This window comes from Grampus griseus (assembly GCF_964374135.1).
Source record: "Grampus griseus genome assembly, chromosome: 14".
In the NCBI taxonomy this organism is placed as follows: Eukaryota; Metazoa; Chordata; class Mammalia; order Artiodactyla; family Delphinidae; genus Grampus; species Grampus griseus.
Genome location: NC_139008.1, coordinates 65,666,462 through 65,685,494, shown reverse-complemented (window position 1 = coordinate 65,685,494; position 19,033 = coordinate 65,666,462). Strand labels below are relative to the sequence as shown.

Below are 19,033 nucleotides of genomic sequence, written 5' to 3'. Positions count from 1 at the left end.
AGAGGATGAGGGCAGCACTGGGAGACAGACGTGTGGCTGGCCTGAGGATAGCAAGCCTGAGGGCTAAGGGTCCAGAGGAGGGAATGGAGAGGAAAAGGATGGCAAAGGAGATACTAGGACACTTGAAGCAATTCCAAACCAGGGCCCTAAACCTTTAACTACCCAACCAAATGGATAGCTCTGGAAAGTGGACAGCGAGCTTCTGATACTGTCTGGAGGGTGGGCCACCAGCCTGGCCACAAGGGAAAAAGCTCACAGTCCTCAGCCACTTGGAGTCAGATAGGCACCAGGATCAAAGGGCTTTTATGGGCTAATCATATCAGAATCAACAGGGGCAGAGCTGGAAGAGAGACTTCAGATAAGATGCGATCCAGATTCTTCCATTTCCAATGAGGAAACTAAAGGCTCAGAGAGAAAGAAAAGGGGGTGAGACAACAAAGGCAGTTAGTAGCAGAAAACAGACTAATAATTAAGAATGAAAGCCTCTCTCACCAATGACTTCGTGTCTTAAGAACTAGGATACACCAAAATTGAATCAAAAACACCTAAGTTGAAAATTTCAAAATAACGTTTTTCATGTGGGTCTGGCTAATACACATTATTCATTTTTAAAAAGTTTAAATTGGTACCCCAATAAAGATGTTAAAAAAATAAATAAATAAATAAAAAAGTTTAAATTGGAACTTCCCTGGCGGTCCAGTGGTTAAGACTCTGCACTTCCACTGCAGGGGGCGTGGGTTCAATCCCGGGTTGGGGAACTAAGATCCCACATGCCGTGTGGTGGGGTGAAAAATTTGTTTAAATAAATATTAAAAATAAAAGTTTAAATTTTTTTTTTGGTGGGGGAGGGCAGTTGTGCCACGTGGCATGAGGGATCTTAGTTCCCCGACCAGGGATTGAACCCAGGGCCCTGCCCTCCAGCAGTGAGAGCGCTGAGTCCTAACCACTGGATTGCTAGGGAATTCCCCAAAAGTTTAAATTTAGAAGTGAACAAGAACAATAACAGAAAAGATAAAATATCTAAGAATAAATCTGAAACTAAGAATAAAAACATGCAAGGTCTGTGTAAAGAAAATTTTTAAATATTTGAAGGACATGGAGACTTAAGTCAATGAATGGTAAGTTGTACTTTATTCCTGGATAGCAACGGTCATTATAAGGATGACAGTTCTCCTTGGATTAATATATAAAAATAATGTAATGCCAACAAAATAATAAATCAATAGCTCTGGAACTATATTGAAGCTGATTCTAATAGCCAGGAAATTTATTAAAAAGAACAAAAGGGGGTACCAGCCCTACCAGATATTTTTAAAATATTATAAAGGTATAATAATTAAAATAGAATTGTACAAGTAAATATATAGACAGAGAGACCAATGGAAGAGAGAATCCAGAATGAGATCCAAACTACATACGGAAATAGAGTAAATAAAGGTGGCGTTTCAATAATAAGGCATGGTGTTGGGACAACTGGGTAGTGAGAGCCTTCACCTTATACCAGGATAAATTCCAGGCGGATCAAATATTTATACAGTTTTTAAAAGATAAATGAAACCGCAAAAGTACCAGAAGAAACCATGAAAAATTCTTTTATTGACTTTTCTATAAACTGTTATGAACTTCCAATGAGGAAGCAACTGCTATTCAAATCTCAAAAGCCATTAAAGAAAAGTTTGATATATTTGACCTCACAAAAACAAAAAAATCTATAAGACAAGCCAAAAGATGGATGACAAAGTGGGTACAAATATTTGTAACTGTTCTCACAGCTGATACAAAAACATATCTACAAAAAGCTTACACAGGGACTTCCCTGGTGGTCCAGTGGTTAAGACTCCATGCTCCCAATGCAGGGGGACCGGGTTCGATCCCTGGTCCGGGAACTAGATCCCACATGCCACAACTAAAAGATCCAGCATGCCACAACTAAAGATCCCACACACCGCAACTAAAGATTCCACACACCACAACTAAAGATCCTGCACACCACAACTAAAGATCCCACACGCAGCAACAAAAATCCTGCACGCAGCAACAAAGATCCTGTGTGCCGCAACTAAGACCCAGTGCAGCCAAATAAATAAATAAATATTTTTTTAAAAAAATCTTATGCAAATGGGTATGAAAACAACCAACCATCCAACAGAAAACTGAATAAAGGACATGAACAGGCAGGTCAAAGGAAAAAAACACATCTTAAATAAAAAGATGTTCAAAGCAACCATTATAAGAATAAAGTAATGTAAGGGAACTTGAATTAATATAAATTAATGTGAAATGAAACCAGCCTAATAATATACATACACATTAGTATTTCTAGATTCTAGGATTACATGTAAATATCAATTAATTCTTCATACCTTTATGTATTGCCTGAAGTTTTTATAATAAACATTTACTACTTTCACCACACAAGTGTTATTCTCATGAAAAACTGTTTATAGAGTATAATTTTCATTTATACATGCATGTGTATGTGTGTATTCTAAAATAACAACAGTGATTTATCCCTGGGTAAAAATAATCTGGGTAATCCTTGTTTTCTTCTTTGTAGATCTTGGAAAATGCAGAAAATAACAATCATAAAAATTTTTTAAGTATATTAAAATAAATTACAAAATGGCTATACTAGTAGATTGTTTTTTCACTTATCTGAAGAGCAAAGATAAAGAAGTTTGATAGTACTGTACTGACACGGGCGCTGGTAAGACTGTGCTTTGGTATACCAGGGAAAGTTTATAGAATATTGCTATGACACCAGTATTTGTCAAAATAATAAATGCACGCCTACTTTGGTCCTGGAATTTTACTTTCAAAACTTGGTCCTACAGACATACTTACACAAAATTATTCATTACATCACTGCTAAGATTAGAAACAATTCAAATGTCCATCAACAAGGGAAGAGTTAAATAAATGATGATCCATCCATTATGCAACCATTAAAAAGAATGGGGAAGCTTTTTTAGATCTGAAAATGGAATGGTCTTCAACATACATTATTATTATTATTATTTTTTTTTTTTGTGGTACGTGGGCCTCTCACTGTTGTGGCCTCTCCCGTTGCGGAGCACAGGCTCCGGACGCGCAGGCTCAGCGGCCATGGCTCACGGACCCAGCCACTCCGCGGCATGTGGGATCTTCCCAGACTGGGGCACGAACCCGTGTCCCCCGCATCGGCAGGCGGACTCTCAACCACTGCACCACCAGGGAAGCTCTTCAACATATATTATTAAATGAAAAAAAGATACTGAAAACACTATGTATTAAAATAACATTGTGTTAAAAAAAAAAAGATGGTTGTACAGCAATGTAAATGTACTCAATGCCAGTTCACTTAAAGCCACATATATTTAAAATGGTTAAGATGGTAAATTTCATGTTATGTATATTTTATCACAAAAAGAAAGAAAAAAAATGGAGAGTATATATTTGATATCGCTTGTTTAGCCACTGAATGTTTCTGGAGTGATACGCAAGAAGATGACAAGGGCTGCCTCCAGGGGAAGCAAATAAAGTTTCTAAAATGGGCTTCTTATTAAAGCTGCTACACAATTTTCACTGGGGTCCAACACCTAATGTTATATATTTGTTGCTCTAGGGCAAAGGTCAGCAAACTACAGCCCACAGGCCAAATTCAGCTTGAGTCCTATTTTGGTAAATAAAGTATAATATGAACATAACCATGGTCATTCATTTTTCTGTATTGCCTCTGACTGCTTGGGGCAGAGTTGAGTAGTTGTGACAGAGATCACATGGCCCAAAGCCTAAAATATTTATTTTCTGGTCCTTTAAGAAAAAGTTTGCCAAAACCTGCCTTAGAGCAATTAAAATAATTTAAATATTAAATGGGTTTCCTGATGCTCATTTTTTTATGTGGTACCCAGATTTCTCAAACATTCATGATTACTAAGTAGGATTTTAACCTTCCAGTGATTTAAATTAGCACTGGTAAATAAAATCAAATAATAATATACATGAACAATACTGCTACCAAATAACGAAAATGATCAAAGAAAACTATTTCTCTAAAGTAATCTTCTAGAGAACAAATGCTAAATGTTTTCTAGGGTTGTGCAAATTATCAATGTAAGTTTAAAATTTATTTTAAGAAAAAATGATCTGAACTTTCCTAAATGATGAATATATTTAAAACTAGACGAATACATTTTAAAACTTTAAACTGTATTGTTCCACTTAGCTCCCTCTAAATTTATGCCTTTTGCTAAAGTTACTGAGTGGAAAAAGGTACTCTGCTCACAATGACAGGTATAGTCAGAAACTGTCCCTCTATAACACAAAGCCAGCTGGACAACAAGTGGACAGCAAAGAAGAGTCTTCTACAACAAAACCCAAGGTGTTCTGAAGTGAGCTCGTCACCATAATGCCAGACAGGAAGCCACAGTGCTGAGCTGAGCTGCGGGGAAGGTCATGTGGAGCTTGGGAAGCAGGCAATGGAATTCAGTTCCGACTCTGCCATGTAACAATGGTGTGGTCTCAATTTTTTCAAACTTAGTTTCCTCACAGCACAAAATGGCACTTCAAGCTCTACCCCCGCAAACACCCCATGATCCTTGCCACTTACAGAACAGTCAATGGAGAAAGTACCATGGTGGATCAGAACTGCATCTCTTATACTGATTAGCTGGAAGAGCCTTGCCAAGAGAGGCCTTCGTTACTCACCCACTAATGATTTCTAAGGACAAATGAGGACCAAATCAGGCTTCCAAGGCCCAGAACTGAGCACACGCCCAGAGAGACAGGATGAAAACTAACGATCTTCAACATACTTTTATTTCATTTATTTATTTATATTTATTTTTGGCCACATTGGGTCTTTGTTTCTGTGCATGGGCTTTCTGTAGTTGCAGCGAGCGGGGCTACTCTTCATTGCAGTGCACAGCCTTCTCATTGTGGTGGCTTCTCTTGTTGCAGAGCATGGGCTCTAGAGCGCAGGCTCAGTAGTTGTGGCTCACGGGTTTAGCTGCTCCACGCATGTGGGATCTTCCTGGAGCAGGGCTCGAACCTGTGTCCCCTGCATTGGCAGGCAGATTCTTAACCACTGCACCACCAGGGAAGCCCTTCAACATACTTTTAAAGCCAAACTTAAAAGAAAAATTCTACTGGTGGGGAAAAAAAACCAAACAAACGGTTTTCATGTTACATAAGTTTTTGAATTATATTCCACTGAGCTTCAGAGATTCTACAAATGGGTGTGTTTTATAAAATGAGACTATTTTAGAAGACAAAACAAAACAAAAAATGCACACTCCAAGCTTAAATGTTAAGACAGCAGAGCCCACCAGTACACATAATTCTTTACTGCTAGGCTAACTTATTATCACGCTGCCCTCAGAACAAAGTTTTTCTTCCCATCTCTGATTAACCAAAGTGACTACACAGCATGCTGTTTAGGAAAAGTCCCCATACAACGGCCATGTTCATTAGGCTTGTCTCACAAAAAAAAGAAAACAACTGAGCCACTGAAATGCTCCAGGTTGGCAACTACCGCTCACAACCCCACCTGCATATTAGAGCTCATGGGAAGAGGCCAGCCATTCACATTTCTGAACTTAAAAGTGAAAATTATTCATTTTGAGCTTCCCAAACTACTGCTTTTATCTGTTACACATTTGGGGGTTCTGTGAAAAGAGTCCATTAGGGAAAGGGGTTGTGATGCTGAAAAAGTGATTTGAAAACCACTGACCTAATGCATACTAAAGGTCATAAATATGAGGAGCTATTTGAGACCATTCGTGTATCTTGAATTCTCAGAGGTTGCCATGAAGGCTATTAAAAAAAAACAGAAACTCCCAGAAGAATTCTAACCAACATAAACATGACTTACTTAAAAAGCTCAGGTTCCCTGGAGTCAGCCAGGCAGCAGCCACCTCCACCAGAACTGTGATTAAGAGCAAGAGAAGGGCCAGGGGCAAGCAGGTGCTGGCCAGTGATGGTCTCCCCAAGCAGGCAGGGAGGCCCCCCAACAGGCACATCCCAGAAATGGAGACAACAAATACAAATGCCAAGAAAATGAAGAATAAGAAACAGACAAGTTACAAAACTGGCCTCCATCTCTTTAGGCCATAAAGAAACTTCACCTGAGAGAGAAGATATGGATGCACAGGAAGATCAAACTGCCCCTCCAGAGATTTGGGCCCCTACTGTTCAACTCCTCACTGTGTGACCACAGGCAAGGCCCTTCCCATTTGCGGGTCCAGCTGGCCCAAGCAGAGCAGAAGAGGTTTAGACTCAGTGATCCCTCAAGTCCTCTCTCATTCTAGTCACAGGCTATTTATACCAGCCTGAGATGCAGAGGAAGCTGAGCCAGTAAACAAAGCTCAATTTGCTGCTGACAGTGCTGCCTGCCTGGGGCTTCTGACATGACGTTACTTTTGCTGGCCTCAGACTGTGTTCCCTCAAAATTCCCTCCAAGGACCAGTTTGTGCTCCTCTATACCTGTGTCTCCTGGAAGCTCCACCTACCTGAATCATGAAGTCATTTTCCTCCTGAACCTCACAGATGCAGCGGACCACTTCAAAATCGTAACGGTCCTCCCCATCAAGTTCCTCATCTGGGTTAGTGGTCACATCAACGTCTTGGCCATACTCCTCATCGCTCCAAAGAAAGCTCTCGGAGGAGGAGTCACTCAGATTATCTTCTTCTGAGAAGAAAGGGAAAACAACAGTCACTTTTTAAAATTATAGTTGTAAGATTTTTTAAAAACCCTAGATTGTCAAGAGTAGAAATGACCTTACAGAACTTCTCCTCTGTGAACTTTCACAGAGCTGGGAAACGCGAACTCCAATCTGTTCCTCAGGCCTGTCATCTACTAACAGCCCGAATGATATGTGCTGCCCGGCAGTGAACTGAACTCCATTTCCTCATTTTCCTGACAGTGAAGCCCAAGGTCAATGGCTGCTCAAGGTCACAGAGCTCACTGGCAGAGAAACTGCAACTCCACATGAGCCACACAGATCATCATCCCTAACGACTCAAACGTGTTCCCTGACCTCACCCCATCCAGCCGTGACCTGGCTTACAGCCCAGTCTGTATCCACAGCCACCTTTAAAACTCTGTAAACAGTGGGGAACGAGGAAGGGGCAGATTCCAGGGATAATCAGAACCAGAATCACTAGATCTTGGTACCTGATTAGTGGTTATTACAGCTAACCTTTACTGATCACTTATTCTATACCAGACACTGTTCTAAGTACTTTCCACATACTTATTAACTACTTTTAAACTCACAATCACCCTGTAAGTTGCTAAAGAAGGGAAAACTTCAAGGTTGACTCAGATTTCCCAGAGCAACCAGGTTAGATGCAGAGGCCACCAACAAGAAATGGAGGAACAGGAGGGGCAGGTGTGCAAGGAGTTGGGGGATAATGGATTCGGTTATAGACACACTGGCTTAGAAGTACCTAAGAGACATTCTACTAAGACCAAAGTTGGAGAGAAGGGAAGTTCTGGGAAGGTACAGCTAATGGCCTATTTATTTGATGTACTTCTTGTTTAAAAGACCTAACAGACTACTTGCAGAAGTCCTGAGAGTAGATTACAGTATCAACATAAATCCAGCCTTCTCAGACTGCCGTGCTGTACAAATGATCAAGCCAGCAGAGCCTCCTTACCGGACATTTTCACTTTCCCTTTGTAGTTTCCAGATTCTGAGCCATGGAGCTGTGGGCTCATATGGACCCCGGGCTTGTGTGAGGACCCACACCTGGTGACAGCAAATGCCTTGGGTGGAGAAGGTTCCTGGGAGGTATCACTGATCTCCTCACTGCAGGGGCATTCTGGAAGAACAAAATCAGGAAGAAATTAGCACCCTCAGACATCACTAGGGCATTCCAGAATCAACCCCATCCAACCAACAGCTCTGCTGTTCAAAGAGCTCAAATGCTCAGAAGCAATTCAGCTAGAACAGATTTAGGGATTAATACTTCTAGCTACCTCCAAAAACCTCAAAACAAAAAGCTTCTTCCTCACCATCACCCTTCTCCCCTTTTTCTGATAAGGTTGCTTTTCTAAGCCAGAAGATACTTTGAGAATAAAATGTGGAATCCCTTTAGCTCCCAAGACTGGAACACTGATTTTCTTAAAAATCAGCACTTTTGTTGGGGCTAGACACACGCTTTTCAAGAAATGAATCCTTTCTTGAAAGGGTTCAGAGATGTGTGTGCAGACAAATACAGTCATTCACCTGCATATCCTCTCCTACAATGGCGCTTCCATCGTGACAGAGCACACCGGCCAACACAGCAAGAGGGAGGGCTTTCCAAATGCCAATGTGGCCTTGTAGCACCTGGGGTGAGCTGAGCCCACAAGCTCCATTAAAGGCCTGCTGGCCTTCCTCTCCTCAGAGGCCAAGACTGGGGAGAAGCAATCCCTCCCTACCTACAGTAAGGAAATCCAAGTGAAACGTCCCAGGGGAAAATTTACCAGGTTTGGTTTTCTTTTTCTTTTTCTTTTTCTTCTTTGGCTTCACCCTCACAAACTCTTTGAATTTCTTCTCTTTATTCTTCTCCTTGTCTTTTGCAGCTAGAATTAAATACAAGTGTAAGTACTGGCATTCTAACATTTTGTTTTCAATGCCGGGATGTTTATGCTTAAGTAAGCAAGCATGCACAATGTGAAGAACTAAAATGGTCAGTAGAACAGAGTTCCAGGTCTGGTTCTGCCTGGGAGGTCACCTTCCATCCTCCTCAGAGCTCTGCAGCCCCTTCTCTATCATCAAGCCTTTAGACCAGAGGCTGGCAAACTCTGGCCCACTGCCTGTTATTATAAATAAGTTTTATTGAAAATACACTATGCTCATCTGTTACATGTTGACCATGGCTGCTGCCACACTTCAGTGGCAGATTTGAGGAGTAAAGACAGAGACCTTATGGCCTTCAAAGCTGAAATATTTATTGTCTGGTCCTTTACAGAAAAAATGTGCCAACCCTACTTAGATCACTACTCCTGAACACTGGCTACATATTGCAATCACCAAGGGAGATTTTTAGAAAGTGAATGCCCGGGTCCCACCCACAAAGATTCTGATTTAACTGGCTTGAGGTGCAACCTGAACATCAGGATTTTGTTTGCTTGATTCTTCTTCTTCTTTTTTTAATAACTGAAGTACAATTCATATAATATAAAATTATCCACTTAAAAAGGAATAATTCACACCTTCCAAAAACCACAACTTCATTCTCTGCTACTTTCCACAGCAAAACTTCTTAAGTTATCAATACTCCCTGCCAAACTTCTCAATTCAGTTTTCCTAATTCCCCTCTAAAAAGCTTCCCACCTACCACTCAACTGAGACTGTAGTTTTCAAGTTAATAACAGCCTAACCATTGCAAAAATCCAGTTGTTTCTTCTATCTTATCAAACATATCTGTAGCATTTCAAATAATTGACCATGCCTTACTTTTTAGGTGTTAAGATATGTTTAAGCATACATATACCCTGTGACCTAGCCATTCCACTCCTAGATATTTACTCAAGAGAAAGGATAACTTATGTCCACACAGAGTCTTGTATATGAGTGCCCACGGCAGCTTTAGTTGTAATCTCCCAAAATGAAAATTGCCCAAACGTCCATCACCAGGTGAATGGACAAATAATTTGTGGTGTATCCATACAATGGAATACCTCCGACAATAAAAGTATAAACTGTTAATAATATGCAGCAACGTAAGTGAACCTCAAAATAAGTATGCTGAGTAAAAGGAGCCATATAAAATCTAATGCATACTGCATGATTCCATTTATATAAAATTCTAGAAAATGAAAACTAATCTATATAATAGAAAGCAGAATAGAGACTACCTGGGGATGAGAAAGGGGGGAGGAGTAGAAAGGAGGAATTAAAAAGGGGCATAAGGAAATTGCAGGAGGTAATGGATATGTTTACCATTTTATTATGGTAATGGCTGGGTATATATATATATCCCAAATCTCATCAAATTATACAATTTAAATATGTGCAGTCCACTGAACAACAATTAAGCTTCAATAAACCTGTAGGTAGGTAGGAAGGAAGGGAGGGAGGGAAAAAGAAAGCAATCCAATGGCATGTAGTACATTCACAATACGGTGCAGCCAGCTCTACCCCAGTTCCAAAACATTCCCATCACTCCGAAGTAAAACCACTTACCATTAAGCAGATTCTCCCCAACCCCTCAACCCTTGGCAACCACCAATCTGCATCTGTCTCTATGAATTTATCCATTCTGGACATTTCATATATATACAGTAAGTGACCTTCTGTGCCTGGCTTCTTTCACTTAGCGTAACGTTTTCAAGGGCATCAGTGTTTTTAAAAACACTCTCCAAGTGATTCTGATGTAGAATCAAGATGGATCACAAAGCAAGTGTGGGGTAGGATAAGCAGTCAGGTTCAACTGACTTTAACTGAGCACCTGTGTGCAAATATCACAATATCTCATTTAACCCTAACAACCACCTGTGTATATCATTCCAGTTTCACAGAGGAGGAAATTGAAGCTTGGTGAGGTGATGACACCTGCTTGAGATCATACAGACATTTAAAAACAGGTTCATCTAGCTCTCCAGCACCAAGTCAGCACTAGCTCCGAGGTCCCTCTCGCAAACAGGCATCCAGGAACTGTGCGAGAGGACGATGGGCTGCATCCCCCAGCTGGCAAGCCTGGTTCTACAGATAGAAGTTAATCTACTGGCTAAAGAACATAGGACTTAAGGGTCTCTAAGCTCCCTTCCTGTTAAAATACTCTGCAACTGGGAAACAAAGTTCAACAAACAAGAACTCTAGAAAAGACCTTAGTCTAATTTACAAAAGTACTCTTTCTAAGATTAAGAAACCAGAGCCCCCAAAAATAAGGTGACTAAGCCAAAGTCATGCAGTTGATAAACAAAACATGGTTAAATGCCTCCTAAATTTCATTCATAAAAGCTATCAACAATATTTACTTTTCCTCTGATCCCGGAAACAGTCTTCCTCAGGAATAGAAACAGAACAACTCATTTCTGCACATTCGCATGGCTACAACCACATTATCAGTCATGGTTTAAATTCGTTTATTTAACAAATATCTGAGCATCCACCATGTTCCAAACACCATTCTAGGGAGGAGGGAGGGATAAGGCAATGAACAAAAAAAGACAAAAACCCTTGCCCTCACAGAACTACATTCTAGTGGGTGGGAGCAGAAAGCAAGTAAGTCATATAGTATTTTAGGAGGTGATTAGTGCTATGGAAAAAATAAAGCAGGGAAGGGGGATAGTAGGGATGAGGGAAGGGGAGATTTGCAATTTTGACAGTCTGTGGTCAGAGAATGCCTCGCTGAGAAAAGGACATCTGAGCAAAGACCTGAAAGGAGAGAACAAAACATGCAGAAATCTGGGAGAAGAGTCTTCCAGGCCAGGGACAGCAAATGCAAAGATTCTAAGGACAGGAAGGCCTTCACTGTTCAAGAAATAGGCACAGGGAACACTTCCTAACTCATTCTACATGGCCAGCATTACTCTAATACCAAAATAAGATAAAGACATTACAGAAAGGAAAACTACAGACCATTATCTCTCATGAACACAAATGCAAAAATATTAGCAAGCTGAATCCAACAATGTATAAAAAGAATTATATATCACAGCCAACTGGGATTCATTCCAGGTATACAAGGAAGGCGGGTTCAACATCTGATAATCAATTAATGTAATCCATCATATCAACAGGCTAAAAAAGAAAAATAATATATCAATTGATGTAGGGTATATGCCCAGTAGTGGGACTGCTGGGTCACATGGTAGTTCTATTTTTAGTTTTGTAAGGAACCTCCATACTGTTCTCCACAGTGGCTGTATCAATTTACATTCCCACCAACAGTGCAAAAGGGTTCCCTTTTCTCCACACCTTCTCCAGCATTTATTGTTTGTAGACTTCTTGATGATGGCCATTCTGAACGGTATGAGGTGATACCTCACTGTAGTTTTGATTTGCATTTCTCTAATAATTAGTTATGTTGAGCATCTTTCCATGTGCCTCTTGGCCATCTGTATGTCTTCTATGGTAAAATGTCTATTTAGGTCTTCTGTCCATTTTTTAATTGGGTTGTTTGTTTTTGGATATTGAGCTCCATGAGCTGTTTGTATATTTTGGAGATTAATCCTTTGTCCGTTGCTCCGTTTGCAAATATTTTCTTCCATTCTGAGGGTTGTCTTTTGTCTTGTTTATGGTTTCCTATGCTGTGCAAAAGCTTTTAAGTTTCATTAGGTTCCACTTGTTTATTTATTTATTTATTTTTCATTACTCTAGGAGGTGGGTCAAAAAAGATCTTGCTGTGGTTTATGTCAAAGAGTGTTTTTCCTATGTTTTCCTCTAAGAGTTTTATAGTGTCCAGCTTTACATTTAGGTCTTTAACCCATTTTGAGTTTATTTTTGTGTATGGTATTAAGGAGTGTTCTAATTTCATTCGTTTACATGTAGCTGTCCAGTTTTCCCAGCACCACTTATTGAAGAGGCTGTCTTTTCTCCATTATATATTCTTGCCTCCTTTGTCATAAATTAGGTGACCATATGTGCACGGGTTTATCTCTGGGCTTTCTATCCTGTACCATTGATCTATATTTCTGTTTTTGTGCCAGTACCATACTGTCTTGATTACTGTAGCTTTGTAGTATAGTTTGAAGTTGGGAAGCCTGAGTCCTCCAGCTCCGTTTTTCTTTCTCAAGATTGCTTTGGTTATTCGGGGTCTTTTGTGTTTCCATACAAATTGTAAATTTTGTTCTAATTCTGTGAAGAATGCCATTCGTTGGTAGTTTGACAGGGATTGCACTGAATCAGTAGATTGCTTTGGGTAGTATAGTCGTTTTCACAATATTGATTCTTCCAATCCAAGAACATGGTATATTTCTCCATCTGTTTATATGATCTTTGATTTCTTTCATCAGTGTTTTATAGTTTTCCAAGTACAAGTCTTTTGCCTCCTTAGGTAGGTTTATTCCTAGGTATTTTTATTTTTTTTGTTGCAATGGTAAATGGGACTGTTTCCTTAATTTTTCTTTCAGATTTTTCGTTGTTAGTGTATAGGAATGCAAGAGATTTCTGTGCATTAATTTTGTATCCTGAAACCTTTCCAAATTCACTGATTAGTCCTAGTAGTTTTCTGGTGGCATCTTTAGGATTTTCTATGTATAGTATCAATTGATGCAAAAAAAAAAAGCATTTGACAATATCCAACACTCACTCATGATAAAAATTCTCAGAAAGCTAGGAACAGAGGAAAACTTCCTCAACTTCATAAAGGACATCTACAGAAAACCTACAACTAACTTCATAGTTAATGGTGAGAACTGGATGCTTTCTCTTAAGATCAGGAACAAGGCAAGGATGTACCCTCTCAATACTTCTTTTCAACATGGTACTAGACATCCTATCCAGTACAATAAGACAAGAAAAGGAAATAAAATATAAATTGGAACAGAAGAAATGAAACTTTATGCTTTACAAGGAAATTGGCCTTTACTATGAGTAACTTCACTGGAAGGATTTGAGCAAATGTTTGATGGGATTTGATGTACCTTCACCCACACACATATAGAAACAATTGCCCAATCCAGTTTTTGATTTGTAAACTCAGGTTTTAATGACCTTCAAACTAAAGTAACTGTCTCCATTAGCTTACTGAAATGTTAACAGCATTAACCCAATCACTAGCAGAACTGGTTGAAGAGATACCACCTAGGTTCTGGATCCCTGAGACAGAAAGGTCCAGATGCAGGATATAAATTGCCAAATGCCAGGGCATACCCAGTTATCACCTAGTATGGTAGTTCCTTTGGGCTTCTCCAACAACAATCTTTTTTGCATTTCACATTTTATAAAACAGCATCACAACCTTTAGGGAACCCAACAGGAAGTTAAGAAAAGGATGGTGAAGTTCATTCCATTCAAATATTCCTGAAGACCCTACATTATTCAAACTCACATAATTCATGACTAATATTTCCAGAAAATAAAGGTATAATGAACACACTTTCATTGGCCTTCCAGCTTTGAAATCATGTGGTTGATGAATTTTGTCAATTTGGTAGGATCTGTATTAATTCAAATTTTATACATAAGGCTTTTTATATCACACAACTTCAAGCTGATCGACTTCAATTTTGCATAAAATACATCTATCTATACCTTAACATGATTACCACTTTACAGAGGAGGAAGTGAAACTCAGAGAAGCTGCAAGACCATAAATTGGTGTATAGAAAAGATGAACTCAGACCTATGGGTCTGAGGACTTGGGCCATGTTGTGGGCCCTGTGCACTGTCCCTGATACAGGAAATGAGCACAGGGCATGGATCTGCTCTACAGTTCAACACCACCACCACCCTTTCCCCGGCTGTGCAGATTTTGCTGGGTGTAGCCAAAATTGTGGATATCTCCCAGCATCTCTTCTACCCCTCCTTCACTGTGCAGCATCTAAGGGATTTGGACAGGACTGACTTCACACTCATTTAAACTTATAAGAGTAATGCCATGCCCCTTGTCACAGTCATAGGCTTAGACAATCTGAGCCTGGGGCAACTGGTTCATAAGGCAGGGACAGGAATAGAGTAATCCAACCCGAACTCGGGACTCTGGTCCAAAGTTTATTAAAATCTTACTTTCTTGTTAGATTTGAATGAAGCAGCATGGAGTCTTAAATGATACTGGCTTCCATCCTCTGACCACAAGGGTTTAACCTGAAAACAGCACTGAGAGGTGAGACGATAAGACAACCAACAGGCCTGGAGCAGTACACCTCCCATGGACTTCCCTATTACGTGAACTAACACATCCCCTTTATTGTGGAATCAAATTGAATTGGGTCTCCCGTTACTTGTAACTAAAAGCATCCCAAGTGCTGCAGCTAGTCAGAAATATGGTCATATTAAGCTTTAAAGAGTCCACTCCTGAGGCTTCAATTAGAGGAGTAAGCACTGAGGATAAAAAGAAGAGATATTCTAGGAAATTGTTCTACAGAAACCTGTGTTCTCTGAACACAGAGGGAAGAGAGAAAGCATTCATAGGCTCACCTGGCTTCTGGCTGAAGACTGTAAAGTCACATGTGGCCGTAGGTGACACAGCTCATAGGGAGAACTGCCCAGCAGGGACTAAGCTAACCCAGGTGAGTCCCTGAGGAACGGGGCAGACAAGGTGACAACAGGCAGAACTCACTCACTCGTTCGGACTACCCATGTGCACAGAAGTCTCCTACAGGGAGGCACTCCTATTGCCCACTTCAAGGCCCAGGGCCCAGGGCCAGGGCATCCTCCCATGGAATCCTAAAAGACAGCAGAGCCTAAAAGTGAGAGTACGTGTTCTGCAACTAGATTCAAATTGTGGCTCCACTACATGCTAGATGTGTCTATACTGGTTCAAGTTAATCCACTTCATCAGCATCTCAGTTTCTAATCCATAAAGTCATCACAATAGTACCTGCTTCATAGGGTTTTTTTTTGAGGATTACACAAGACAATACAAGTAAAGAACTTGGAACAGTGCCCGGCACAAAATTAGCTGTTGTTATCTCGCCTGCGATACTCTCTCCCTGGAAGGTGGTACTCGTCTGTGGTCAGCTCTCTCTCTGAACAGCTTGACCAATTGTTCCATGACCCACAGAACAGACACTTGGCTACAGAGCTTCTTCTTGAATGCCCAGACTTGGCTGGACAAAGAGCAACTTCCTGTCAGGGCTCTGGATCAGAGAGCAGCTTGTCGCCTGAGGAGGGCGAAGCTTTTCCAGATGGCCACTCGTCCTCTCCTCAGGCTGCAGGTGCCCATCAGGAGAAATACCAGAGCCCTTCTTGCTCCCTCTATACAGCCTGCTCTCTATTTCTCCCTCGGATCACTATGTTATGATAGCAGAAGGACATCAGACTGCTGCTTCCAGGAGGGAAGAGGAAAAAAATGACATCACCCTCCCCTATGGGAGAACTGCTTGTACACCACAGAGCACTGCCACATGCCAGGGACAAGCAGTGACCAGAGTCTGTTCTGACCTGTACAAGGGGAGGGCAACTCAAGGGCAGAGCAGGCGTGGGTATGCTCTTAGAGGGATTTTCACCACCTATCAGAGGAAATGGTCTCATGGCCTAACACCATCATTTCACTTTGTGTTTCTTTTTTTTTTTTTTAATATTTATTTATTTATTTGGTTGCACCGAGTCTTAGTTGCAGCTCTCGGGCTCCTCAGCTGCAGCATGTGGGCTCCTTAGTTATGGCAGGTGGGCTCCTCAGTTGCAGCTCGCCAGCTCCTTAGTTGCGGCGTGTGGGCTCCTTAGCTGTGGCATGCATATGGGATCTAGTTCCCTGACCAGGGATTGAACCCGGGCCCCCTGCACTGGGAGCGTGGAGTCTTAACCACTGCACCACCAAGGAAGTCCCTCACCTTGTCTATCTTTCCAGCCTCATCTCCAATTAGTCCCCCACCATGGATCCCACACAGACACTGGCCCAAAGGGGCCCTCCAATAAACCCCTCCCTCAAGCCCTGCCTTTTTCTACCTTGGCTCATATGGCAGAGACTGCCATGCAGTCTCCAATACCCACTTCTCCCAAAGGGAAAAAAGTACACTTTCCAGCTTCCCCTGAGTGAGGTGTGGCCACGTACAGATGTTCTGGCATATGGGATATGAACAGAAGTGATGTGTGGCACTTCCGGGTTGTGCCCTTAAAGGAAAAAGGCATGCCTCGCCTTTCCCTTCGCAGCTGCAGAAAGACAGGCAAGGTGGTGAGCGATCTGGGTCCACACAGAGAGAGCAACACCTTGGGCTGGTGGGGCACTCAGGAGGAAGCTGGCCCTGGACACCTGGACACCTGCTCAGAGCCACAGCAGAGCCACTGTGGAGAGCCTGCAGTTTGACCAAAGACAGAAATAACCCTTTGTCTTAAGCCAGCTTCTTTGGTATTCTCTTTAAGGCACCATAATCTATATCCTAATTAAGCTCCTATTTCTCCCTTCCCTTTAAGGGGAGAGGGCACGGTTCTGTGAGAAGGCCAGTCTAGAACCACAAGAAAAGATACAAAGAACTGTCCACTCTGGTGCTCCAAGGCTCCTTTCGGCCTAAAGCCAAGGTTTACCCAGAGTGAGAATACGAATGAAATGGATGTAACAATAGGTAATGAGCACAGGTGAGCCTCCCTTTGATCCTCAAATATTCTTTCTGCAGCAAACCTCTACTCAGGACTGGACTCACCTATGCAGAATCAAACACAAGCACCAAGGAAGCCTAAGCTCACCCCTGGAAGAGAATTTACTAAATGGATTCTGGTATTCTATGAAACCTCATTTGGAAAAGCAAATCTAAACTGACCTTCCAAATTAACTTATGGGACTAAAGGCCTGGCTGAGCGAAAAGGAAACATCTGCAGGCCAGAGTCAGAAGGGGTACCTTAGGGACAGACAACCATGACAATCTGTTCCTCTCAATGCCTCTGAACTTTGTTCTGCTTGTTCCCAGCATAGGGATCCCTTTCCTATTCCCCTGCCTTCTGGTTCACCCCGTACCTACCCTCACACTTTAAGGCCTAACTCAAATGTCACCTCCTCCTCTCGACATCCCAGCCCCTGCTCTTCAGGCAAAATCTGAATGTGTTTCCACAACATTTCACACGTTCTTTACATAGAACTTAGTAGTCCTCACTGTAACTGTTTATGTGCTTTTCTCCCCTCATGAAAGAGCCCTGCCTCATTCATACCTAGTCCTACATCATGATTTTGGAAAGGAGTAAATCAGATCTGTGAAGAGCTCAGATCACAAGTGAACAGGAGCAGAATTGCTACTAAGATAGAGTCTGTGGACTTCAGACCAGAACTGCTTCTCCTGCCTAACTTTACCAGCAGGAAAATGGTTGGGGAGGATAGACCAAAAAATAAATCTCTGCAGAGCGTTTTCTGGTCCTGCTGGACCAGAAGCCCCAGAAATCTCCATCTGAGAAATCTATTAGAACCCAAGTTCCCATAATCAGAGTACTTGGCATAAAGGGAGCACTTCTTTACAGTAATTGTCCCCAAATAACTGTCCCCAATTACAGTACAGTAATTGTGCTGTCCCAAGCAGCACACATTCTGTAATATTTTGATTTTCACTTAAGCACAGCGTCAAGTTCACACTGCCTGTGAACTAGGACACAAGCTGCCTGGTGTCAGAGTCTCACCTTGAAACATCTCCCCACTTGAACTCCCCCCACTGTCTGAAATTCCACCCCTAAAGATAAGAGCTTTCTTAGAAGCTGAGGTGAAAACTAGATGTGCTGAGAGAACAGATGATCTGTTTAGCTGGTTTTATTCTTTCAAATCTTAAGAAATTTAGTCATCAGGTTAGTCAAGTACCCAGCAAATCCATGAGGAAACGGGAGACTCTGATGAGAAAAAAGTGAGGGCAATGCCTGGAACAGGGGGTGCCTTCTGGAGGGCTGCGGCCTATGGAGTATGCTGAATATGCCTCTGTGTTTGCTCTCATTGATATCCAGCGACGTGATGAAGGCTGAACATGTCGACTGACCCCAGTTCACAGATGGTGAGAACTGAGGCTCCTGCTGGTGAGTGGCAGAGGCAGGACGAGTGGCCAGGTTTTTAATTTCCCAGCTAGAGCACAGCAAGATGAATGGTCTAGTTTGCTTCAGCCTGGGAACTGCTGGCAATCTCAGCAATCAGGCCTGGGAGAGCTGTGAAATGGTCTGTGTCCACCTGACATGGGGGCGTAGGGGTGGGGGGGAAATGTCCCTTCCTGGCTGCACAAGCCTGCTCTCCATCTGAGAGGGTACAGGAATGACCAGGCTATACCCCAACATGGGTGAGGGGCCTGTGTGGTACACTGAGCCACCAAACTGACCGGTTTTACGAAGGACCAGCAGGGGGGTAACAAGTTAAAACACAGGGATTTAAAATACCCTTCTGTTCCCCCTAAAGCATTTTGTAACTGTCCACCCCTGCCAGCCTGGCGAGTATTCCCATAGCAGATCTTGTTATTTTAAAACCTGTCAGGCACATTTCCCCAATTCACCAAGGGACT

At 41.8% G+C, this 19,033-nt stretch overlaps 1 protein-coding gene across 4 annotated transcripts in view; it reads right to left on the bottom strand.

Annotated features, from left to right (window-relative positions):
- PHF20 (PHD finger protein 20) overlaps nucleotides 1-19,033 on the bottom strand; it is a 133,283-nt gene that overhangs the window by 18,467 nt on the left and 95,783 nt on the right. For 3 of the 4 annotated variants that reach the window (XM_082670254.1, XM_082670255.1, XM_082670256.1), the window contains 3 exons: nucleotides 8,450-8,548; nucleotides 7,639-7,803; nucleotides 6,489-6,667 (listed from right to left, as the gene is read on the bottom strand). In XM_082670254.1, the coding sequence (XP_082526380.1) occupies nucleotides 6,489-6,667; nucleotides 7,639-7,803; nucleotides 8,450-8,548 (443 nt within the window). The remainder of the gene's footprint in view (nucleotides 1-6,488; nucleotides 6,668-7,638; nucleotides 7,804-8,449; nucleotides 8,549-19,033) is intronic. The other variant, XM_082670257.1, reaches the window with a different exon arrangement.